We start from the raw sequence: 27,445 nt of genomic DNA, 5'->3' as shown, positions 1-27,445 counted from the left end.
TCCTGTTTTTTACAACATGTATGCATAATATAATGAAATATTATTTCAGTAGATATTTTAAGTTGCAATAGATTTTAGTTGTTCAAGTATGTTTTAATTAACATTAGTCCTATATATCGGTAGATTGTATGTAGCTAAATATGTAAGCCTATATGCAATATCCTGTATACTACATTGACTCTTGAAACGCCTTTATGTAGTTTAACTTTTCAAAAGTTTTTTCCCCCTGCAGTTAGGATTTTGGGGGCAGTGCTCCCTTCACAGCAACGCCCCCACGCGCACAGCGCGAGAGTTTCTACTACAAGAGTGGGGCGGTCTGGTGTTCAGATGACATGAACTTGGTATGCTGTTTGTGTGCTTAGAGGATCTGTTGAATCCATTAATCCATTTAGGCTCTATAAATGGAATTCTTGTGAGGGGAACAAGGATGGAAAAGTCGGACGCATGCGATCCATATAGCCGACCCGCGCGCAGGACACAATGGATAGTAAGCACTCTGGCGTATCATTACGGACTAGACCGTGGAGTGGAAAACGAAATTATTGTCCTCGCAACCGGGTTGGATCAATACCTCCAAGAGATATTTCATCACCTAGACTGTCAGGGAGACGGGAAAATACCAGCCGAGGATTTTAACATTCTTTGCGATATTTTAGGACTCAATAAAGAGTGTGATCTAGAGGAATGCGCGGGGATATTGGATAATCTACCCAAAGAGTTCAGCTTCAGGCAGTTTCACGCAAAACTCTGCGGTTATTTCAGTACCAAAGCTGGGTGTCAGTATGAGAATGGGAGGTTGTTGGTTGGCAATGAGAGCGAGCATATAGAGACGCAGATCAGACTCCGGAGCCCTTTGAGGCGACGCGAGAAGCTGCTGTCGTTGGGTACCAGCAATAAGCGAGAAAGCGGAGAGCCTTCTTCGCCCAATGTGGATAGACACACGTCAGGTTGTAGGCAGCTGGGATCCTGCACCAGGGAGTGTTACGAGGAAATCGTGGCCCTTGAGGAGGCTGAGGACAGGATAGCCAAACTTGAGGAGGAAAATGCGAGCCTCAGGGAGTTGGTGGAGGACATGCGCGCGGCTCTTCAAAGCAGTGATGCTCGAGCACTGGCCCTACAGGTACAGTCATTGTGATCAAGTTCATACTAGCCTAATATACAAACTAAGCAACAATATTTTCTGCATAAAGTCTACTTGATTATTAGATCAAGTTTGTGAGCGAGTTATAAAAGGACTTAGTGGTTTTGGGGTTCTTTTTCTTCGCAAACCCTTGTCTTTTAAAAATATTTTCACATGGTGATATGTTAATCTGTACCTAGTCTAATAAAGTTATAAATAATATAGTCCTCTATGGCAACCAATGCCTGATATGAGTGGCAATGGTCTATACCAGGGGTGGGCAACTCATGATCTACTTTCCTAGAGGTTAGCCCCAACCTTAATCAAACACACCTGAGCAAGTACAGGATTACTAGAAAGTTACAGGCAGGTGAGTTTGATCTTGAGATTATCTCGAAAGCCAAAGTTGCCCGGCCCTGAAGAAATGCGCCCCACTTTATTACTATAGAAGTAATTGAAGGCCTCTGTGCTTTTGTAATTGTGCATCTCCTCACGATCTACACCCTCCGCAAAGATAAAATAATTAATGATGTCAATATGGTTAACTCCTGGCCATAGCTTCATGTCATCCACCCAACCTGTCAATTTTGAGGGATGTGGCACTCTGATACGGTCGCCTTCACAATCTTTTGAGATTTAATCGGCGGTGTAAAAGCAGTGTAAAAAAATTTTTTCATGCTTTGAAAATTCATCATGTATTGTGGTTCAGATAACATACTATTTATTAAACCAATCTCCCTCATTGTATTAACTCAAACTTTTATTTACAATGAACTCAAAGTTAAGGCAACCAGGTAACTTACTTTTTTAAGTTAAACCAACAACATTTTTTTTTACAGTGCACCGACTACTTCCCATCTTGACCGAACAATTATCCACTACTTTAATAACTTTAAAAACTATCACCGTAGCCTTTACACTAGTGCTAGCAGGCTATGTAAACAAACACTTCAACCAGAAGTAGAAAACCGTTTAGTCAGTTGAACTCGCTATGAATCATGGGAAATAGAACGGGTGAAGAATAAGGTGAATATACCCCTTATATAGCCCCGCCCATTTTTCAGCGCTCGTTGTGTTCCGGTTTGTATTTTCACAGCATGAAGGTAAGATCTTATGGATTTATGAATGAACCGTTCATTTTAAAACCTTTCCGGTCTACTGGTAAAGTAGGCTACTCTTCGACAGTGATGCTATAGAAATATACAGGGCTACCGCAAATACGAAAGTTCAAATGTAACAGACGTAGACCTGTAAGTGCTGTGTGTGTAAACCTCACTCCCCTGGCCTTGACCCGATACGAGCGGAAATTTGAACCGGAGTCTCTGCTATGGGAGGCGGGCACGCTAACAAGGACGCTAAAGACCACAGCCTCTATCTTCGGTCGCTAGCGTGCCTGGAGGACTGTTTCGAATCCCGCTCAGAGCGGGTCGAGTAGGACCGGTTTCACAAAGATGGCTGCGTGCTTGTTTTCCCTGGCACATAAGGTCTATACAGTATCTATACTATCACATTCTACTGACATTCTTCTTTGTGTCACAGGTGGGTCTGTGGAAAAGCCACTCGAAACATAAACCAGAGGGTGGCTGTTTCATCGCCCACCAAAGGCGAACATCCCAGAAGCCCAACATTTCTGGGAACCTGAAGGACATTCAGAGCTTCCTGAGAGAAGTGGAGCTCATCCGGAATTCCCGGGATGGGCAAATCGAGGAGGCCATGTTCTTCAACCGTAAGCTGGAGCAAGAACTGCGAGTATCACGCGAGACCGTGTTGATGCTGGAGGATTGTAACAGGACTCTAAAGAAGGAACAGGTGGAGATGAGGAAGAGGGTGGAGGAAGCCAGACAAGCTGTGCTGAGTGGCCTCAAGAAAGTGAAGGAGCTGGAGACCAAAGCCAGTCATGTGCCTGTTCTGCAGAGGCAGGTTGAGCAGCTAGAGATGGAGCTTCTGTACTACAGGTTAGTGTAATTCTTACGTGAAGTGCCAGATGGAACAAAAACAAGTGAAATGCATCACACTTTAGGGCTTTTCACTTTGCGCTTAACGGCAGGTTATCGCCGTTTTAAACCTCGCTTTTAACCACTTTTGCACTGTTAACCCTGCATTGCGGTGCCAAACTTGCGTGAATCAATGAGGTGTTAGAATGTTACGACTAGATGCTTAGCAATGGACAACTAATTTTAGAGCATTTGTGTAAACATATTACGTGCATATAGCGTTCGTCCAATCAGTGAGACTGACACTGCAAATATGCAAATAAGGACATTAACATAGCATTTAGGAATGTACAGTGTGAAATGTCAGTTTATGAATACCCAGGATTAATTGTTAACCCCGGGTAAATTTTGAGTTGTGTGAAATGTGAATCGAGATAACCCAGGATTCCGTTTACCCAGGGTTTATAATGACCCAGGGTTAACTATTTTATGTGTGAAAAGCCCTTTTATTTACTGTTTCATGCAGTTTTGTTAGCGTTTATGCAGCAGGCCTAACTAGGTATCATATACCCAAAGACGTTTGTCACAGTGAGGTAATCTGTTTTTACATTGGGATAGCTTACTTCAGCAATCATGAAGCATAAAGAAGACATTATCTTCACTAACCACAATTTGGCATGTGTTTCTGGGGATTTCACTGATGTAAATGTATAAGACTGTCAAAACATGACAATTTAGCAACGATCCTAACAAGTAAGGATGTTTACTTTAGCTGTTCAACAGTTTGAAATGTATTACAGAAATCACAGAGCTCATCCTAGATTCATTAAATATTACTGTTTCATGCTGCTGCTACTGCTATTTTGTACTATTATTAAAGTTCTTTTGGGAATGACGGTTTGCATTTTGTTTCAGGATTTTAATAAGATTACTCTGCTAGAAGCATTATTGTCACCTGAACCAGACTGAATGCAGCAAACAGTTTCATTACATAATGTAGATTCAAATAATCTGACTCAAAGTGAACTGAGATTCCTCAGGGTTAAAATGGCTCCCGCCAGAACTTGCTGGCCCTGATTGTGCAGACGTGTGCCAACATACATGTTATTTAGGTTGGCTTGATGTGGTTCTGCTTCTCGGGTGCAGACCCTGTTTTGTTTGGGTTCATTTAGTTGTCAACGTGTGTGGCAAATGGGCTCCCATTTTGGTTAGCTGAAATTATGCAGAGCTACTGCTTGGAACCACTCATTTCGTAGTTTGGGTTTTATTCTTAGGCTGTCATTGAACTTTCCTAGCTCGCAACCATTTAATTTACGCTTAGAAGAAGTTAAGCTTAACGTCATCAGTGTTTACATATTTCTTGCATGCTAATTTTGGGACAGCATTCCTGGCAATCCTGATAAAAGTGGATTTAAAGTCTGGAGTGTTTTCAGTTCAGTGGTAAGATGTGAGTTTTACTGACAGAAACACATTGACTTTTATTTAATAAACATTCACTTTTATACCTCCAGGCTGCACTAATCTATGTAAAATCTGTGGTGAACTTTACCAGGAAGCCTTTCTATGGCCCCTCCATTGATGCCCTTAAGCCAAATAATTCATTCCAGATCACAATGGAACTGACACATTTGGGGAGAGTTCCATTCAGCCTGGCAAGGCCTGACCTAAACAGATTGAAAGTTCCCATCTATCTTCAAACAGTTTCCCCGCTCTACAGAATAATGGACGAACACTCCCTGTCTATATCCAAGCAACAATTCCTACAAACCTCACTAAGTTTAGAGATCTTGGCATGCTACTTACGAATGTTTAAAAGGAAGTTCCTGTTTGTTTTTACGTTAAATACCAAATACTACCGATTCCATATGTTATTCACAAGCGCTTCTTTCTTTGTAGACTTTATTAGTTTGGGTGTAAATAATTCCTTGGGCTGTGCCGCTGTTTTAATATTCAGCCATAACCAGTAACAGACCTCACATCCCAAAGCCATGTTTACAGTCTGCACACTTCAATGAATGCAGTTATTCAAAGTCATTTAGCCAGATATAGTGCCTTTTGGTGGACTGCATTGTGGCCAGTTGACATTTTAAATCTGAATCAAATACGGAAAGGCTAATAAGATTGTTTTCTCCTCTCTGTCACTCTTTGATAATAGAATCAAATGGTATATTTTGGGTGATTTCACATAAACATATTAAATATTTATGAATTGATGTTAACCCCAACCCCCACCACCACCAGTTAATGCTTGAGGTCTGGGGTTAGAAAAATATTTTTAATAGAAATTAGAACTTTTTATTAAGCAAGACCATTCAAAATGATCAAAACTGATCAAATAAATGCTGTTCTTTTAAACTTTCTATTCATCAAAAAATCTTTGAAAAAAATGTACACGACTTCCACAAAAATATGCAGCTCAACTGTTTTAAACATTGATAATAATAGGAAATATTTCTTGAGCAGCAATTCAGCATATTAGAATGATTTCTGAAGGATCATGTGACACTGAAAACTGGAGTAATGATGCTGAAAATTCAGCATTGCCATCAAAAGAATAAATGACATTTTAAAATATATTCAAGTAGAAAAGTTATTTTTAATTGTAATAATATTTCACAGTATTACTGTTTTTTACTGTATTTTTTTATCTAATAAATGCAGCCCTGGAGAGCATAAGACTCTTCTTTAAAAAAAATGTTTTAATTAATATTACCAACCCAGAATTTCTGAATTGTAGTGTTTATTCAATTATGCTCAAATATGATTGGATAAGTAATTGCAATATAAAATTTTTGGTTATTGAAATTTTGTTTTTAAACCTTGTTAAAAAACCCTTGTACATATTTACAATAAATAAAATACAAGTTAGTCACTGTGCATCTTTTTGCTAGGGACCAAAAAGGCAGGACATAATGTCCAAAGGACATTATATTATTTTTAACATTATATTTAACAACCAATATTCACATGTGATACTAACTTCACATCTTTGTGCACTGTTGCACTGGTGTATACATTTTATACTTGTTAAGATATATTGTAATCTTTTTATCTATTTATTTATTTATTTTTTATTATTTATTGTCAATTTTTATTATTTATATTTATATTTTATAATTTTATATATTTATTATTTATTTAATGTCAGTATATGTCAGTCTATGTAATATGTTTGGTTTGTATTCTGTGTTAAAATCCTGCTGCAACACTGAAATTTCCCATGGGGATTAAAAAAGTTTTTCTATTCAATTCTATTCTTTCTGTTAGGATCACTATCAGTTAGTACACTGACAAAACAACTTTCATTATTTATTTATTTATTTATTATAGATTATTTAAAAACGTTAGTGCTTTGATTAAATTAATTAATGAATTCATCATAAGGGTGCCAAAAGACTATTCACAAACTAGCATAGATTCCTTTTAAAAAGTTGAAAGCGAAAGTAATTGTAGCAGTCAGAAGTCTCGTGTTTCAACAGCTCATTTCTGGGGGGGTGAAGGGGACGTAGACACGTGCAGAGCGCTCTGGCTGCTATGTGGCAGATCAGAGCAGGGTTTTTTTCTTTGTGGCCAGAAAGCCCCATGGGCAAGTGCTGAAAGCTGAAAAGTCTCTAGAAAGCATCCAATGGGCACACAGCTCTCTGAAAACAAAAACACTGGATAATAGCTTTTGATGCAGCTGCCAGTGGGCGAAGAGGATACCGGTCATGCTCCGCGGGTCATGTACTGACCCATTCACACTGAGAGCAATGCCTTTTATCTGGAGAGAGAGGTGTGTCCGCTGGATATTTTTCATGTCCTTTTTATTCAGACCTTAATGCAGTTCTTGCAATAATCTCACATTTTAATAGCTCACTTCAGTTCCCCCACCTGCCGCTTTAACCTCCCCATCTGGCACGACAATAATCAGCGATATTAGACTCTTTATTCGCATGAAAGGGATGTCTATTAAACTAATTTTCTCTTTCCTCAGAGTAGTAATGGTCTTGGAAATGTTGCATTTCTAGAGACACTATTTAATATCAAATTTCTTTCTTTAAGATGTGTGATTACACAACCTTGGACCCGAACAAAGCATCTGAGTTATTGTACAATTTCCTCCAGATTCCGCACACAACCATATAATGTGGTATTATGATATTATTATTTTTTTTTTTTTTTACATTTTATTTAACTTTAAAGTAAAATTTCTTATTTTTATAAGGGTTGAAAACAGTTGCTGTTTAATATGTTTTTATTGGAAAACATTATTTTTGATGAATAGAAAGTTTAAAAGAACAGCATTTATTTGAAATAGAAATTTGGAGAATTGTATTTTTTTGACCAATTGAATGCGTCCTTGCTGAATCAAAATATTCATTTCTTTTAAAATTATTTTTATTTTCTTACTGACCCCAAACGTTAGAACGGCAGTACAACTGAAAGTGATACGTGGCCCCTGGAGATTTACTTTTTTATAAACCATTTCCGGTCATATTCAACGCTTTGGAGTTACCCAGAATGAGAGAAAGTCCAAGTGTAGATCTCACAGATATTGCATAAGGTTTCCTGAAGCCCTCTTGGCCCTAATAAAGAAAGAGGAAGAGGTTTAGATAGAGGCCAGGTCTCATGGGGGAGGTGGTGGGAACAGACCTGATCTGTTCAGTTCATTACCATGAAAAACACACCATCCGTGTTTGTGTCCTGCCCGGAGGCGTATTCTCCCCCTCAGAATCCAAGATGGACCAAAGCCCTCAGCCCAGACCCCAAGAGTACCGCAGCGAGGCAGACCTCAGGACAAAAGAGACAGACGGTGCGAGAAGAACAAAAAGAGCGGAGGGGGGACAAGAGCCGCCATCTGGATGAAGAGGCAAACACTCGGCTGTTTGTTCAGTGGCGATGAATTTCCACCGTCTTACTCCATTGATCGCTCTACTTTCAGACGTGCTTTATTTCCCTCTATTCATACCAGGTGAAAAGCATTGCATTTATCATCAGGTCTGTGCTGTTTTTTGAGCTCTGCTGACATCACAGAGACTGACATGTTAAATGTAAGGCCGTCTAACCGCTCAAAAATAATCAGTTATTATTCAGATAACTATTATTTCAGCTGTGGTGCGGCCGACTCATGTAAAATGTGTCCGGGGTAACCTGTTGTACCTCAACACATAATAACAGGGCTGGACAGATGGAATGAACAGTCCTTTGAAAATTCCCTGTATTATGACTGAAGAAGGTAAAGAAATGTCAACAAAATGAGGCCTCATAAAAATCTTGTCTTTAGGAGGTCTTTATATGGCAGGGTTTTTTGGTCTAGTATTTTCTAAGCACTTTGAGAATGAAAAACTCCCAAGACCTTGACTTTTTTTTTCCATTTTCAAACCCAGCTACGAACATTTCCCTTTCTCCTCCCACCCTCGGCCAGCTGATACTCTTTCTCTGCAGACCTCAGCACTAATAAACTGCCCACCTTGCTATGTTGGGGGAGAAAGGTTCTCGAAAATGTACACTTTTTCTCCTCCTGCTTCTTTGTGAACAGTGCTGGGAAATAACTGAATATATGTGATCTGGACTATATAATCCAAAATCCTAAATAGATACCAAAAATTAACTTCTAATTAGATTGTATTAAATCTATATAGTACTTGTAATTAGATTACATTACATTTTAAAATACACATAATAAGGCTACAGTAACTTTTTCCAGGATTGCGGGATTACATATAACTCACACATTGGCAGTAAATTATTCATAATTTATTATTATCCTTAATTCTTCTTTTAAATTTTCCTTTCTAAAAAAGGCCATCACTTATATACATTTGCAAAGTCTTCTGATTTGTGTAATTGCACACACACAGACCAGACACTCGTCAAGTGGATATAATTACACTGAAAATTGAGAGGACACACAGCATTTGACTACTGGATTTACCGAAATCAGTCATTTCTTACTTTGACTTTGGAAGGTTTTTGTCTTTCAAACCCATTGAAATGCACAAATTCACATAATTTTGTATTTGCATGTGATGCAGGGATTCCTGTCAGCCAAACTTGATCATGTATTTACTTGAATTACCCCCTGAATACAATTTTCTTTTCATTTCTACATTGATATGGTACAAGATTATATATGCAAATCAATGTGATAAAGAAGTTAGGTCAAAAATACCCTAATCAAAAGGTAGTCTGATTAGATTACCTAAAATGTATAATGTAGATTAAAAAATAAACTAAAATTTTTATCATGAAATTTGCAATCAGTAATGGACAACAATCACAAGGAATCAACCAGCACTGTTTGCGAACACTTTAACTTTTCTGAAATGGAATCATTTAAGTCCATTCGGATTTTTCTCCAATGTGTCCATTTCATGTTTATGACTTGTTAAGACGCGTAAACACTTTGCGAACCTCCTTCAAAGCTGTGTTTACTGGGACTGCCCTCGTAATAACAAAGTTTCCTGACTCAATGAATTATGGTCTGGTTCCGTTTGGAATCTCCAGACGGTTCCAGACAACACCCCCAGCAAGATCAGGTGATTTCCAAGATTAACGGCGTCTGTGGATCCACACATGTTCCATGTCTGCCAGTTTGACTTAGCCTCTGTAGTCTTACTTAACCAGGTATCGTGTTACCATGGGCATATACTCTTAATTGTGGACATCTGTTTCATAGTTTTAAGATAAATCGATTGCTTTATCGAGGACCTCGCAACATCCGGCAGACCTAATCTAGTTATTTATGTGGTTGTTTACCATATGATCGTCTCATCCTTCAAAATGTGCTCTGAGTCTTCATTCCATTGAAATACTTCTCAAGTAAACTGGGTCCAAGAGGGGGTCTGTAAGTTCAGATCCTGCCGTAATAAACACAGGAAGTGCACGTCTAAACCACAAACAGCTGGGCTCGCCCCATGTTAGTACATCACTCCGGTCCAGTGTAAATATAGTCTCAAGATAGAAACCTATTGTTAGGTTGACCACCAAAATAGAGAACTGTTCAAGACAAGAGAAGAGACGGGCGGCCAAAAGTGATACACAGACTAATGAGAGACAGACTTTGCCACAGTTCTGTCTTGCATCTGTTTTGGTTTCGTAACTTGCCCTAAATGTTCTTATGAAAAAAGAAGAAGAAGATTTAAGAAAGCTTGCTAGAACTTAATGGTGAAAGTATGATGAGTAAATGGTGTCTTTTTACTCTTTAAACATGTACAGGTAGTATTTTAGCCTCTGTGTCTCAAAGAAGAAAGGTTTGTTGTTCACTATGTGACTTGTAAAGTTCTCTGCAGACTCTTATCAGTGCCTCAGGCAGCTCATATAAGCGATTCAGATAGGCAGATGCTAGTACAGCCAGTGCAGACTGTTCAGGAAATGTCCAATCCACCTCCACTTCTCCAATGAAAGAAAATCAAGACTCTCTTTAGTTTCTCTTTAGTTTCCAATAAATGTTGAGCATAAAATCTTCTGCTTAGAGTTTAAATTCATACATCACAAAGAAACGTGATAGAATATCAGCCTAACCTCTCACAAATGCAATTGTCTTCTGTCAGTGTTCACTAAATAATACGTTTGCTTTGTGTAAGATGAATGTTTGGAAGACAGCTGAGATAGAATCAAACAGAATGGAAGTAACGACTGGGAGAGCTAAAGGATGCCAGATGGAGGTTCTGTCAAATTTGGGCTTTGTGTTTGTCTTATCCAGACATATGCTCCATTCTCTCTTTCTGTGAGCAGTATGAAATAAAACCAGTATGTTTCAGCATTTCAGCATCTAGTGTGCATGATATGCTATACTGCATATTAAATTTCTCTTATTTTGTCAGAGCTGTAGCCTAGAGGTTGTGGCGCACACACTCATGTTGAGCTGCTCTGTGAGTTTGATTCTGGCTTACTAGAAGCTTGTCTAATTTAATTTATAGCTTGAATTTACACCTTCCATTTCATTATCCCTTACAAAAAAGCACTTTGGAGCTACCATAGTACAGTATAAAATTGTAAGATGGTACTTTAATATACACTACAGTTTGAAAGTTTGGGGTCAGTATATAAGATTTTTCAAGATTAAGTTTCATTATTAGTCACAGAATCCTTCAGAAATAGTTCTATATGGAGCCCCACACATGACATGGAAAAATTCTATCTATCTATCTATCTATCTATCTATCTATCTATATATATATATATATATATATATATATATATATATATATATATATATATATATATATATATATATATATACGATACTTACTAATATGTCAGTACGTTTTACTAGTCCATTCCCTTGTTTTAGTTCAATCAAAACGAGGGAACGAATTAGTACAACATGGCCACAATTTACTAAAATGAGGGAACAAGTTGTGGCAACAAATTATTAATTCGTAGTCACAATTTAACTAAAACGAGGTAAGAAATGAGTCAGTCGTGCACACAATTTACTAAACCGAATTTTTGTCAGATGTCATGCAGGTCTCCATACTAATATGCTGATTTTTGTGCTCCATTTTTATTTTTTTTTATTATTTTTTTGCTGCTTAATGTTTTTGTGGAAACCATGAAACATTTTTTCAGGAATCTTTGATGAATAAAAGTATGAGTAATAATATAGGGATCTCCCAGTCACGTGACCCCTAGCCGCGTGTCAGCCATTTTGACGGAATACATCCGTCAGCTACTCAGTGGCAATGGATCTATTATTAGGGGTGGACCACCCCTAATAATAGATCCATTGCCATGGGCAATATATATTATTAGTATATTATTATACTAATAATATAATTGCATAAAAACGTTTTGACATTGTGCTACAGTGTGTTAGGTAAATGCATTTACCAGTAACGTTACTGACTCTGAAGCTAACTGAGCAATTCCACGGCTCTCTTCTCTACTCTTTACTACTACTTTAATACTGTTTCTAGCTAATGTTGGTAGGGTTTTTTTTCACTGCTACAAAAAAAACGTAGAAAAATGTAGTCAACCCATACACCAATAGAACCGTATAAATCTTTTTTCATTGGTTGTTGTGTTAAATCGTACCCAGATACAATAGTGCTATTTTCTGATTGGTTATTGTGTAGCTCGACCAACAACACCAGAGGAGACGCGCTTGATTCCTGCCGGTTCCACAGTGAGAGCGGCGCGGCCAGAGTTTTGGGCGCTGCGGCATATTAAATATATTACAGATAGTTTTTCAGCGTGAGAAATACAATGTGTGGCTGGAGAGCGTGACAAAAGGCCGAAATGAGTGACTGTCACGCTCAATTCGTGACACTTGAGACTGAGAGCCCTGTTATGTTATGCTGAATGGTAGTGTGCACACACATTGCGGATTTATATGGCAACAGTGGATTTATAACATTTGATCCCGAACTCCGAGAAATCATTCATTGGCCTTCGAGGGGACAACTTACCTGATCCAAAATGAAGAGTGCTGTGTTGAGTTGGAAGCCAAGCAGTAACGTTAGCACCGCCATAAGCGTTTTGCCTGTTTATTGCCTCCAACCACTTGTTTCTTCGTTCTGTTTCTTTTGGGATACGGTATAAAGATATTACTTTTGTATGATCACGTGTCTGATCGCATCCAATTGCTCAGCATTGCTCGGGCATGATAGAAATATTTCCCGACGAGCTGTATTATCACCGGCGGGATAGCATTTTCTATTCCGTCAAAATGGCTGCTCCAAATGGCGGAGATATATCCAGCTGCAGACCCGCAGCACCACCAGTTTCAGAACCCCAGTGCCAGAACCCCAGCGCCAGAACCGGAAGTGAGGGAGGGGCGGAATTATTTACAATGACACAAGCATGGTTATTTTTGCAAGTATTTAAAAATATTAAAAATTGTTGCACCTTTTAAATAATATTTAGGGTATGTTTTTATTACACAGCGAGTCACTGCTCGTTGTATGAACTATAACTGGTATGTGACAAATAAAGAGCAAGACAGTGCTCGTGTTGTTTGAAGACGTGAGAGTGCGCGCGCGCGGCCGGGGCTCTCTCTCTCTCTGCTCGTTAAGCGCCCTGTCATGTGCAGCAGTCATTCTATTCCGCCAAAAAGCGGACGATCTGACGGGTTTTAGAAGATTTAATACAACCGGAAACTAAAAAACAGACCCGACCTCTATTTGAGACCGGACTTATATTTACCCAGACCTGCAGCCACACCAGGCGTGTAAAGAGACAATCGTCTATTTGGGACTCGGCTATTATTTGAAGTACGGTACATTTTTATGGTTTCTTTTAAAACAATGCCGGATTTTCTCTCTCTTTTTAGATTTTTGACATTATTTTACATAAAGAAAAATGCATGCTGCACATGTTCTTGTGAAATAAAGTATATTTTATATAAAATGACCATAAGTTTCAAGCATTATTTTCACGATCAGGAAGTAACTCTCATAATACAATAAAACGGATAACTATTAGGCATGTGCCGGTATCAAATTTTCATGCTGCGATTAATTGATTGAGCTTTTATCACGGTATACGGTATTATCACGATATTTTAATTGCACAAGAGAAACAGACGGATTGGGGGTATCTAAAAAAAACTTGCATCACAATGTGTAATTGTGATTGTCAAAACATTAATTTTATTTTTTAGTGACAACATGTTATAATGTTTACATGGTTACTGAGGCTACTGTTTGTATTATTGCTTAACACAATTTTCATGATTTCAATTAAATTCTTGGATTTAATTTCAATCTTGATTCAATATTGACTCATTTGGATAAATATTAGGTAGGCTACAGTAGATAGCCTGCATTTAAATGTTTCTCAAGAAAAAATATATCTCACATAATAATGTAAACATACAGAGATAAATTAAATATAATGCATACAATATAAATATAATAATAATATAAATATAAAAATGTAATATGCCGTAATTTTCATTATAATAACAATTATATAATGACAAGTAAACATATATTAAAATAATATAGTGCACATATTTAGCAAAATACTCCTCTCTATAGCTATTTTCTTATAGTCAACTAACATTAAATGGCTTTCCTGAGGTAAATGTAACGTTCTGTGACATAATTGTTCTCCTGCAGTGTTATTGACCTCTTTCCGTGGTTGTAAAACACTGATTGATCGAAAGTACGTATACCTTTCGGTGGGTTGTACTGTATCTTTAATAAAAAGTAACAGATGATCGGTTTACTTGATCTGAGGCGCGCGATCTGTCACGTCACATTTACAAGCACCAAAACAGTATTTATTGTCTGAATTTCGTTATAAAACCTGAGAGCTGATATTTTTTTCATATCAAAAGTAACCTGCTCTGTCTAGTCTGTCGGTTTCAGTGTCCTCTTTGCTCCGCGATTTTTCTCTGGGTGAGAAAATGGATGTGTGGCTCGAGACCGTGTGAAAGTGTCGAGTCTCAAGCTGAATGCGTGAGAGTTGGCAGCCATGCGGGGGATAAATAGTCGGCTGCGTTCCTCCTTCCGCCGTGCTTCTTCTCCATGTGAGGATTGTTTACATTAGACTAGAGTGCGCACTGCATGCACACAGTGCTTATACATGTGATGTGGGGATTGTTTACATCAAAGTGCACATGTGTTTTGCGCAGCATATACGCATTGTTTTTTAAGCGGTTGATGGAAAATAAGCTGATGCGCGTTCTAAAAATCTAAATTCGGATCTATTATTTTTCACGGAATTTCGAAGTCCCCGCGATAACAATATCGTGCATATTCATTACCGCGATTTATCGCATTACCGAATACCGGCACATGTCTAATAACTATATAGAATTATATTACACAAAATCAATGTTTTAAATGCTTATTGTACTATACCTTAATGTATCATTATAATAAGTATAAAGTATGACATTTCGTGTGTAATAATCAGTGTTGTGCAAGTTACTTCCAAACTGTAATACGTTATATATTACTTGTTACTGTTATTTAAAAGTAATTCATTACCTTACAATATTACTGTCTCAGAATTGTTATGCGTTACATTACTCCTGTATTACTTTTGAGTTACTTTCACCAAAATAACTATACAGAAGTAGAACTTAACATTCTAAAATGACTAGGGCTGTAACGATATGCGATATGAAACCGAAATCTCGACACTCAGATCCACGAACCTGCAGAATCGCGACTCACCCCTTCCAACTCCCAGCGTTATCCTTCCCGTCCAGATCCAATGCTACCACATCTTTAAATTACTATTAGTATTATTTGAAGTTAACATAACATTATAAAATACGTAGAACTACACCACAAAACTAGTTGATGATAAATTATTTAAAATTTGGGAATTCCAGCTTTATGGACATGACATTTGCAGTCAAAACTTGAAATATAAATTCTCAGAAAATGCATTAATACCAAAATATTGAAATGTCTGTTTATCCATAGGCTCCTACCTGAAAGGAGTCCAGACATTAGAAAAATATCAGTCTACACATGCGTTTTATATTTGATATTATGGAAATAGACAGTCATGCGTGACAAAAGAAAAACTTAACTTTTAAGGCAACGCATTTTTTTTTTTTTTTTTTGTAATTCTGTGAATTAAACTGCGCAAATCGGATGAAGAAGAGTTGGCTCTCCACAGAACATAAAATATTTATTTTATTTTATTTTTCGTGTTCTCCTTTATGAGGAAAAAACAATGTTACAGACGTGACAGTTCTCCGTTACGGACGCGACCGCTCTGAAGCGGCACTAAAAGACTGCTTTAAAACTTTCACAGAGACCTTACACACACAAAACCTTTCTTTAAAGTGAATTTCGTTTTGTATTAATTGTATCTTAATTTTAATCAATGTTTCATCAACTAATTGCCTGGATTTAAGGGCGTGAGCGCGTCTCATAAATGAACCGAAACTCAGCGTATAAGGTAGGCTAGCCTATTCATGGACCTGAAAAAATATATCTATATTGATATGTCTAGGCCCTACTTGTAAACAGAACAATTAAAAACGAAAGAAAACAGACTGCTCTCTGCTTATGAAATTAAATGTGCATTTCTCTCTGAATGTGCTTTTTGTGTGCTTTTCCACTGGCCAGCGCGAGCACAGAGGCCGAAAACATACCTCACGGCACTCCTGTAAAAAATAAATCGCTATAAAAAATATATCAGACGCTGCCATTTAGTCTTTATTTACAGACTTGGACACCACACGCGGCTATTGACTGACCACGAACAGTTAATTTAGCCTACTTGCATTTTTCATTCGTTAATGTCTCCAGGTCTTCCTGTTTTTTTGTTTTGTTTTTTGTTTGTTTTACAATTAAAACTGTACAATTAAGACTGTAAAGTCTGTTGTAACGCAAGCCTTACTGAACCTGTACCGAGTAAAATATTACTGAAAACTGATTAGTAATGCCTTACACTACTGCGTTACAGCAAAAAGTAATATGTTACTGTAATGCATTACTTTTGTAACGAGTTACTCCCAACACTGGTAATAATGACATTTCGTGTCTAAGCAAATTACGCTCCAAAACGTTAGGTGGCGTTACTCGGTTTAGAACGTAAGCTCCGCCCCTCACTTCCGGTCCTGGCGCTGGTGTTAGAACGTAAGCTCCGCCCCTTACTTCCGGTTCTGGCGCTGGGGTTCTGAAACTGGTGGTGCTGCGGGTCGCGATATTTTTTTTCACAGGATGGTAGGGGAAGACTCATGAATATTCATTAGGGAACTCATGCCTGATTGGTCTGATGACCTACCCCCTAACCCCGCCCCTAAATCTACCCGTCAGTGGGGGTCTGATGACCTACCCCATAACCCCGCCCCTAAACCTACCAGTCACTGGGGTTAAGACCAATCAGGCATGAGTTCCCTAATGAATATTCATGAGTCTTCCCCTACCATCCTGTGAAAAAATTTTTTAGGCTTGTTCGACTTGAACCGGCGCTGCACAGACCGATCGGTTGATGACATCAAAGTACCGCGAGAGCGATTAGAGAGCAGACGGCTCCTTATGCTTTTGAATCGCTCTCGCGGTACTTTGATGTCATCAACCGATCGGTCTGCGCAGCGCCGGTTCAAGTCGAACAAGCCTATCGCCTGCGGGTCTGCAGCTGGATACTATTGAAATGGCGTGACGTCACGCGGGACGTCCCTATTGTTATAAACATATTATCTTAGATCATAAGTTTTTTGTCACAAACAAGGTAAAAGATATTTCTTTCAAAATCATTCATAGATTCTATCCTGTTAGACATTTTCTTAGTAAATTTAAGAAGGATATTGATGTTACCTGATCTTTTTGCGCTTTGCAATTGGAAACTGTATCCCACGTCTTTTGGCAATGTAGTTTTGTTAAAAAGTTGTGGTATGACGTCTCTGTGTTTATCACTGAAAAGGTGCTCTCTAATTTTATTTTGCTTTTTAAAAATGTAATTTTTGGATATTTTATTCAGGATAATGTGAATAACGAAGTTTTTTTTGTCTCTGTTTATTGTTTTAGTTAAGTTTCACATCCATAAGTGTACATTTTCTAACAGAAAACCATGTTTTACAGTGTTTTCTAAATAATTGGAAAGTTACCTTTGTACTATTCAGAGTAGCGCTAATAGAAAGGCTATTAAAACTGTCCGTCTATGTTCTCTCTTCAAAATATTTGAGTAATGTAAAGGTCTTGCATGTTTTTGAGTGTAAATTTTATTTATTTATTTATTTTATTTTTTCTTTCTATTGTTATTTTTTTTCTTTCTTTTTAACCTGGCTTCATATTGTCTGTTGTATTGTTCTATATTTGTTGTTTAAAGCATAAAAAAAAAACATATTATCTTAGAACATATCGTTAAACCCCCCCCTAAAAATATTGTCATTAAATTTTCTCTAATTATTTAGTAATGCCTCTGCAGTTTCTGTTAAGAAGAAATTATATTTCTCCACCCTTGAATTTTCATTTTGATTGCATTTTCATAACCTCTTATGCAACCATTCTGTTCTACTTTGTTTCTGACTTGTTTCACAGTCTGTGTTTGAAGGGGCCAAGATGGCTGGATCTAATACTGAGACTCTTCCAAGAGTCTGGAGTGGATTCAGGTGTCTAGAGAGCTCCTATAACTGCTCTCAATGTGTGCTCTCACATCCATTTCTACAGACGGTGGGTTACTGAGTTTTTTCAGTAGCTCATCTTGATTTGTTATTCTCAGTCATAAAGAGTTTGACAGAAAGCAGATCCTGTCAGCAGTATTAGTCATATACACAATTCTAATCGCTTCTACAAGACTAATATTAACATTGAGCAGATGTGGCTCTATAATGTCAATAATGTCCTGGCTTTTCAGATGCACGGTTATCTTTTTTAGCACTTCAAAAACTATAGTTAAAATAAAAATAAAAAGCCAGGACAATATTCAAAATAAAACAATATAAATATATATAGTTTTATTTTGAATATATTACCTGTAGTTCATGTCTGTGTGTTTTTTTGTTTGTTTGTTTTTTAGAAAATAACAATCATATACATGTACAAATGTATGTTCAAAAATATGTTTTTGAAAGAATTTATGCTCAGCTTGATCAAAAATAAAAAGTACAGTTAAAATAGCGGTTTTCTATTGTAATATATTTTAAAATGCGATTTATTCCTGTGATGGCAAAGCTGAATTTTCAGCATCATTACTCTAGTCTTCAGTGTCACATGATCCTTCAGAAATCATTTTAATATTCTAAAATGGTGCTCCTTAAATTATTAGGTGTTCAAGCACTTTAGTGCTGAAAACCTATTGTAATTGCTATTTGAAAAAAAAATCCCCTAAAACACATCGTGCAGCCCAAACCGTAAGGCCTAGAGACTTGAAACTCGGCCAGATGGTAGGCCATACTTTTGGGGAGAACCTATCAGAGTATGACCCTGATTGGCCCATAGGTGGCGCTACAGCAACCAAAAGTACTAGATCAATAATTATCAGAAAAAGTTGAACTTCTGCATTTGGATGACTTTAATAGGGTCACTTCAAAATGTGGCCTTGACCAAGTGTCCTCGAAAGCCTATATCTCTTCAATGAATGCTCAGATCTTCTTAAAAACAAGTCAGAACATGTGCCATATGACTACAAAAAACCATGAAAAATTTCAGAGAGATCGGACAAAATTTGCCTCTATAACAGTTAAAAAGGAGAAAATTAAATGAATATAATGGCATATTAAGCCAATAAGTAGTATTTTACTGCCCCCTGCTGTTTAAAATATGAATTATACTTGAGTAGTGTGACAATTTAGACTTTATAAAATTACTATTTTAACATTTACAATCACATTAAGTCAAATTTCATCTATTGAAGTATCACTATTGACAATTCTGTCACATTGACAAATGTGAATCCTGAATGAGACATAGTTCAAACCTCTGTATCTACAACAGAACGTGTGTGTAGTCCTATGTCTCTGAATAAATTCTGAATAATCTGATTAATAGTTTGCAAAGACATTTATGAAATACCATTCAAATATATTTTCATAATGATTTTGTGTGTGTGTGTGTGTGTGTGTGTGTGTGCGTGTGTGTGTGTGTGTGTGTGTGTGTGTGTGTGTGTGTGTGTGTGTGTGTGTGTGTGTGTGTGTGTGTAAGCTTGCATAATTGCATAAAGGAGTTAAAATGGAAGAACTGGTTTGCTTTAGTACAGAATACTGGTGAAAATCAAGCCTGTCAAAATGAAAGTGGCCAGCAGAGGGCAGTGGAAGACCACTTATAGGCTCATTCTACTTATTAATGAAGTCTTTTAACAGGCGCATTCATATTTAGACACTATAAAATCACTCGTATAACAATTACTATTTCTATTTTGTCAGAGTTTATCACTTCATTTGTATTGACACTTCACATCAATGCTAGCAATGTGGTAAATCATGCTAGAATCACGGTACTCTATGGCAGTGTTGGGAACCCTAATCAAACACACCTGATTCAACTCATCAGCTCATAATCACATAGGTTAATGAGCTGATGAGTTGAATCAGGTGTGATTGATTAGAGAGACAGAGAAAACGGGTCCTTCAGGACAGGTTTGGGAACCAATGCTCTATGGTAAATCATCCTAGAACATAGTAAATCATACTAGAACGTGGTAAATCATGCTAGATTCATGGTAAATCATACTGGAACATGGTAAATCATGAAAAATCACACTAAAATGTGGTATATCATGGTAAATCATGCTGAAACATGGTCTATTCCATCTATGATGTCAGTGGTTAAATGCTTGCTACATAAAACTTTAATGTCTTTTGATGCTTGTGTGGTTACAAAATCTTAAATGCCATAACTGCTTGAACATTTACATTTATTTTACACCGCTACATGCCGAACACCGCTAAATGCTGCTTGCTGCTTTAATTTTTATTATTATTAATATCAGTGTCGAAAACAGTTGTTCTGCTTAATTTTCTCTTATTAATGAAAAGTTCTTATTAATAGAAAGTTCAAAAGAACAGCACAATTGAAACAATGTAAAAGTCTTTAATGTCACTTTTGATCAATTTAATGCATGCCTGCTGAAAAAAATGTATGTTTTTTGGTAGGTAAATCTGTTTATAATGAATTTAGACCCACAACATTTACAGGTTTTAAAAATACAAAAGGTGTAACCTGTTCTTGGAAAGTGCCTTTTCTTTCATTATGGAACACATTATTCCAACACAAACTTCAACATCCTTGTGACTTAAACTCCATAGTTACACAGTGCATGTGCAATCTCTTTATCATCGTGCCTAGACCATAATACCATACTAATGTCAATGGGTTCCTATAGCAACCCTGACAGGCCTGTTTAGGGTCTCTCTGGTTCTCTCCTTCAGCAGCTGTAGGTCATCAGAGAGCCCTGAAACTCACCTTTAACCGACCCACCCCCCTTTTCAAACACCCTTCACCCCCTCATCTGACAATGTAGATTCCAAATATTGACCCTAAACTGTGCGAAAGCATAGTTGTACCGAGGGATGAACCTGTGGGCTCATACGGGCTATATTTATGGCCGCTCTGCACTGAAGGATTCCTCATGGCAGCAGGATATATGCATGAGTGCACCCGGCTTGAAATTCTTTTCCCTTTTTTCACTCTCTAGGATTCATGCTGGAGCAAATGGATTTCTGCAGCCTTTTAGTTTTTTTTTTCTCTTCTGCAGGCAAGACATTGTCATCTGGAAACATTTATTCTTTGATTCATGAAAGCCCCATATTGCATTTCTACTGTCGCAAAGCTCAGAAAAACGGTTGTGTTGAAATGACAGAAACATAATCGATTGCTTTCACTTATAGCTGTCTGACAAAAGTAAAAATGCTCAAAATACGTTTATTTTAAAGTCTTCTAATATGCGTTGTTGAAAGTTCTGTCAGTTGTATGTTAAACATTCATCATAATGCATACTGTGTTTTATGTTAGGGTCTAGTTATATATAGTTTTCATAATTTTTCTTTTCACTTTCATGGATGTAATGTCACCATGCCTGGCTACAATTACCCACAACGCCCTTCACTGCTCACAATTTATTCAAAAGCCAGTGAAAGTGATAAAAATGACATTGATGAATTTTACTTGGTTTCTTTGTTGAATAGAAAGATGTGGAAAATAATTTTTAGTGCTAGATATCATCAAACTTTTGTACATTAAAGTAATGCATATTTAAATCAACGAACAAATACTAGGCTAATTGCTGCGATTTAAGTGCAAGTCTGAGCAGTTTGTTTGCTAGTATTACTGTACATTGCTATATTTTCCTAAACCTAGAACAGCCCTTTATGATCTGATCTCTACTCTGACCTGTTATGGTTATTCTTCACAGATCTGAAGTGTCTAAAACATCCGTTGCATTCATCAGTAAAGCGGACAGACGGTATAATGGGGGCAGTCGGCCTGCGCCACGCTGTTATTTAGACACAGAGCAGGATCGACGCTCACCGACGGGACGTGCAGAGACTGCGGCTGACACCAGTAAGACAAATATTGACATTACTCAACCCTTTTTGAGGCTCTGTTGATGTGCAACTTGTAAATAGTTGATACTTCTATTTTCAATTATATTAGTTAGGCACTATGATAACGTGCATTATTGCAGATGTATGTTTATAAACTTAAAGGTTTTCTTTCTTTCTTTTTAACATTGATAATAATAAGAAATGTTTCCTTAGCACCAAATCAGCATATTAGAATGATTTCTGAAGGATCATGTGACTGAAGACTGAAGTAATGATACTGAAAATTCAGCTTTGCCATCTCATAAATACATTACATTTGAAAATATATTACAATAAAAGACAGTTATAATCAATTTTAATAATATTTCACAATATTACTGTTTTTACTGTATTTTTGATCAAATAAATGCAGCCTTGGTGAGCAGAAGAGACTTCTTTCAAAAACATTAAAGAATCTTACCAACCCCAAACTTTTGAACGGTAGTGTATATACCTTCATATGGCGACATCTAAATGAACTGGTTTTATTCAAGTAAAAATTTGATGTATTATTAGATTACACCAACAAAATAAAAAAATATATTTTGACACCTTGCTTCAAGTGTAATGAGATATTTCATGCATGTTTATGCTCCTATGTTTATATAGTGGAGGAGCAGCTTTTCCGTTCAGTGGAGGGTCAGGCGGCGTCTGATGAAGAGGAAGAGAGATGGACGGGAGAGCAGCAGAGACAAGTAGACGAGGTGAAGCGAATCCTCACCAGACTGTCCTGCTGTGGAGACAGGTACACCCTTCCCTATATCTCACGATGGGTTCACAAGTGCCCTTGTACTGCTGTGTACAATAATTTGATTCACTCTCAAAATCAAATGTGATCCAAATAAATGTCTCACAGAATGTAGTATGTACAGTACCATCCTGTTTGTTTAGGTTCTTCATTTGTTTTGTGTGCTCTTAGGTGTGACGAGAAAGCAGTGAAGAAGCTGTTGTCTCATTTCGGCGACTCACGCACAGAGGAGAGTCAGACGGCTGTGCTAGAGCTGCTGGAGAGGGTCACACGACTCAACAAACAACTAGAACTGAAGGAGAGTCAGGCTAGGAGAGTGGAGATGGACACTGACCAGGTATAACTGTGCCGCATTCAAAATATGATTCTTTTTCTTCAGCTTGTGAGATAATTATTAATAATAATATTATATAATCATATATTTAACACTTAAATGGATAGATATCACCCAAGAAAAGGACATTTCTGTCATCATTTACTCACCTTAGTCATTTCAAACCTGTAGGATTTCATTTGTCATCTTAATTTTTTGCCAAAGCATTATTTTGCTTCGCTTCAGCTATGAGAAAGAGACATCTACTCTTGCAATGTGTGTTTGTGCTTTCTGGGGGCGGAGCAATGAAGGGAGGGGTGTGTTTGTTTGGGTTGATTTCAAAATCAAGTTCAACAGCGTTTCTCAGAAATTGCTAACTGCACCTTTAATTAAAATGCTCATTCAGCTAAAAAAAAGAACTTAGAGGCTAATTGACATTACTAAATATTTGGATTAATTTTGCCATTATGAGTCTTACCACAGAAACTAATAATATGCGAGTCGGATGGCACGAACATCTGAGGAGCAGAATAACATTGAACTCCAAATAAACACACATATGAACCCAGCAAAATACATATCAGAGATTTTAAATACTTAATAAGACATTTTCATTCGCAGGAGCACAAGTTAATCCAAATAAGCTTTGGTTGCTGGTCTTCTAAACCGCTTACGTCGCCCAACCAGGACTTTCTGTTCTGTTTTACTTTTACATTCACGGTTGCTTTCGGGTGCAGGAGTGTAAAATTAGATTACAAGGCACTTGCCCACCAAGCAGTTGTTATGAGAACGACGGGCTTCAAAGAAAAGCCTCAGCTCTCACACTCCCACCCAAGCAACCAGCCGCATGTGTCAATGTGAGCAGCCAATCGCTGTCCCTTCCTGAGATGACCACACGAATAAACCACCAGGCCTTACACAATTACATGTATACTGAGCTGTTAGACGGACGTCGGCTGCGATGCACCAGACGTGAACTATGTTGCTAGTGTTTTTAAAAAGGCCCCACACATATTCATGGAAAAATATCCTGGCACATTCTGGGCTTAACCAGTTTGGGGTGAGCATTAACGCGAACGCAGGCAGGCAGATGTGGATTTTTGACATATGGTCAGACAGGCCAAAAACAAGCATATCTGAACTATTTCTGTCTGAGAAATGATGTGTCTCGGCTGAATTATGGGCTATCGGCACATCTGGATTCTCCTAACCTGAAATTCATCGTGTGTTGGAGCGTTAGTGTTTAAATATGCGCACGGTCAATGCTAAGTGTTGTGTGTCTGCAGATGCGGGACGCCCTGGTCCAGGAGCTACAACAGAAGGCTGAGGAGACGGAGCTGCTCCACCTGGAGCTGCAGATGCTGGAGACGGAGCGGGTGCGTTTGTCTCTGGTGGAGGAGAAACTGATGGATGTGCTACAGCTTCTGCAGCAGCTGCGAGAGCTGGTCAGTCAAATGGAATCACTAGGGAGTGAATCTGGAGGGATTTCAGAGTCAGACTCATCAGGCCAGTGTTGCACAAAAGATGGGTGTTAAAGGGTTAGTTCACCCAAAAATGAAAATTAAGTCATTAATTACTCACCCCCATGCTGTACCAACCCCGTAAGACCTTCGTTCATCTTCGAAACACAAATGAAGATATTTTTGATTAAATCTGAGAGGTGGATCACTGCTACATAGGCTGCCAGAGGGAATGAAACTTGACGGCCCAGAAAGTCATTAAAGAACATGTTTAAATATTCCATGTGCCTACAGTGGCTCAACTATAAGTTTATCAAGCGACGAGACTACTTTTTTTCCGAAAAAAAAACCATAAATAACGACTTTATTCGACTATTCCTTTTCTTCCTTTGTGGGCCTGAGACGAGAGTGCAAGAGATTTCCACGACGCATGCGCGAGAACTGAGAAGAGGACGTTCTTCTTCTAATACTTCTTGTTCAGTTCTCGCGCATGCGTCGTGGAAATCTCTTGAACTCTCGTCTCAGGCCCACAAGGAAGAAAAGGAATAGTCGAATAAAGTCGTTATTTATGGGTTTTTTTTCGGAAAAAAAGTATTCTCGTCGCTTGATAAACTTATAGTTGAGCCACTGTAGGCACATGGAATATTTAAACATTTTCTTTAATGACTTTCTGGGCCGTCAAGTTTCATTCCCTCTGGCAGCCTATGTAGCAGTGATCCACCTCTCAGATTTAATCAAAAATATCTTCATTTGTGTTCCGAAGATGAACGAAGGTCTTACGGGGTTGGTACAGCATGGGGGTGAGTAATTAATGACTTAATTTTCATTTTTGGGTGAACTAACCCTTTAATCCAGCAGTGATTCTAAAATGATATTTAGGATGTCAGCAACGCAGACATGTGATTATCATGCTTTCATTTCTGTTCTCATATAAGTATAGTTTTTGTGCAATTAATATTTTCATTTTCTGTGATGGCAGGCTGGTTGAATGCACATGATTTAATTATTAATACTGACATATGAAATAAGGTTAATTAATAAGTATTTAGCAATTTTATAAATGTATTACCAGTAAATTAAATAAATGTAATTAAATAATACATTTTTATTGGTGTTTGCTGGTGTGGCATTCGAACAAACCCCTAAAAAATATGTATATAAATATTAAATTTATAATTTTCACCTGAAATATTCCCATTTTTCTAAGAATCATGAATTATATAATTATTATGAAACATTGAATTATGTGTGTTCGAGTATTTTGCCATTTACTACCTTTTTTAATACATTTATTATGATGTAAAAATGTTTGTTTTTATTGTAGAATGTCTCGAGAAGATCTTTAGGAAAGATTTTACTCAGCACATTGGAGTGTTGCAGTGATCCTCAGCATGGTAAGAGACACAACAACTTTTAACTTGCCAGCTTTGCTCTTATAAAACCTTTACTGTTTACCAAGCCTGGTATGCAATAAAAAATGTGGCAGGAGCATTAGATATACAGTGTGCTACAAAAGTCTGAGACCACTTTTAAAAATGTAAAACTAAAAAAGTTGTAAAATTATTAAAATATGTAAGATTCTTCACTTTTTGTAGGTCACAAATTAAACTTGTGACATTGAATATTCTTGATGTTAACTAGAACTTAAACCATAAATAAATAATGAAATGTTTAAAGAAATGTATATATATATATATATATATATATATACACACACATACACGTGTGTGTGTCATCAGAATATATATACTTATTTGAAAGATTCTATTTATAGCATATTAGCCGCACACAGATCTAATGCTTATAGCTTCTCTATAACTGATTTGCAGGGAAAGCACATATCTTGGAGGTGCTCAACGCTCTCTGTCATGAACTGGCTGCGTGTGAGATCCTCTCTAATGGCGAGACAATACAGAGAGCAGAGAGTCACCAGTCTCTCACCAACTCTCTGCTCATCTCCTTCTAGACATTACTGCCACCTGATGGTCACAGGGTGCTACAGACTCTTCCGAAAAGTGGCCATGGCCATGTTGGAAAATGGGACCAAAATTAGCTATGTATTTTTCTTCTATTGTTTATATTTCTGTGTATAGTTGTGTAAAACATTTAGCTCGTTATCATTTATAATGAAACATGATGTGACACATTTTGAAGCATTTTAAGCTACTTTTCCAAGATTTTCCTTTTGCAATTTCATATATTCTTGGTCAGTATTATCTTAAAATACATGCACATTATACAATGGTGTTCATTACAGCTTCATGTATAATGTGGTAACACAGGTACAGGGACACCTAGTTAAAAACCACTCAGGTATAGGCTATGTAATGCTCATGATAACAAATTTCTTCTGCTGAACACAATAGAAGATCTTTTGATAAATATGGGTAACCAGACAGTTGATGGACCCCATTGACCGCCATAGTATGGCAAAAAAATACTATGGAAATCAATGGGGTGCATCGACTGTTTGGTTACTGACAATCTTCAAAATATCTTCTATTGTGTTCAGCAGAAGAGTGATATTCATACAGGTTTGGAACAACTTGAGGGTGAATAAATGATGACAGAATTTTCATTTTTGGTTGAACTATCCCTGGACTGAACATTTGCATTATTCATCATTTCAAAATACAGAAACCTAAGCACTTCTGAGCAGTTTTGTTGCTCTTTAAGGATGATTTTTATCCATGATTTGAATGAAACAAATATCTAGCTTTATGTTTCATAATTGCCAGTGTCTGTGCCTCTCTCCCATAATACAAATATGTGATGCTTTTTTGTTAAGCTACAGTGAAGATTAACACTCGGTTTGTCAAATGTGTACTGAAGGAAATATCCTGTTTTCTTTTGTTGTATTTTTAGATAAAATTCATGAGTTTCACATAAGGTACTGGACAATATATCATCAGTGCTTATATCTTCAAGAAATTAAAAACATAACACATAAT

At 37.3% G+C, this 27,445-nt stretch overlaps 1 protein-coding gene across 1 annotated transcript; it reads left to right on the top strand.

Annotated features, from left to right (window-relative positions):
- Positions 1-195: 195 nt before the first annotated feature.
- Positions 196-27,444, top strand: efcc1 (EF-hand and coiled-coil domain containing 1). Its single transcript, XM_077203566.1, has 8 exons — positions 196-1,120; positions 2,660-3,075; positions 21,802-21,950; positions 22,583-22,718; positions 22,893-23,058; positions 24,321-24,479; positions 25,819-25,888; positions 26,324-27,444. Exons 1-8 carry the CDS (start codon positions 344-346, stop codon positions 26,458-26,460), a joined length of 2,010 nt encoding a protein of 669 aa, XP_077059681.1. The 5' UTR covers positions 196-343; the 3' UTR covers positions 26,461-27,444.
- Position 27,445: the final 1 nt, after the last annotated feature.

The sequence above is a fragment of the Siphateles boraxobius genome, unplaced genomic scaffold (assembly GCF_051911475.1).
Source record: "Siphateles boraxobius isolate OS27281-9 unplaced genomic scaffold, OSU_SipBor_1 5, whole genome shotgun sequence".
Taxonomy (NCBI): domain Eukaryota; kingdom Metazoa; phylum Chordata; class Actinopteri; order Cypriniformes; family Leuciscidae; genus Siphateles; species Siphateles boraxobius.
The sequence above is the reverse complement of the archived record's forward strand: the minus strand, read 5'-3'. Positions and strand labels throughout refer to the sequence as shown.

Excerpts from the sequence above, each read along its gene's own strand:
- efcc1 (XM_077203566.1), top strand. The coding sequence starts at position 344 with ATGCTGTTTGTGTGCTTAGAGGATCTGTTGAATCCATTAATCCATTTA. Across the intron at positions 1,121-2,659 it reads CTCGAGCACTGGCCCTACAG|GTGGGTCTGTGGAAAAGCCA; the intron begins GTACAGTCATTG and ends TTTGTGTCACAG. Across the intron at positions 3,076-21,801 it reads ATGGAGCTTCTGTACTACAG|ATCTGAAGTGTCTAAAACAT; the intron begins GTTAGTGTAATT and ends TATTCTTCACAG.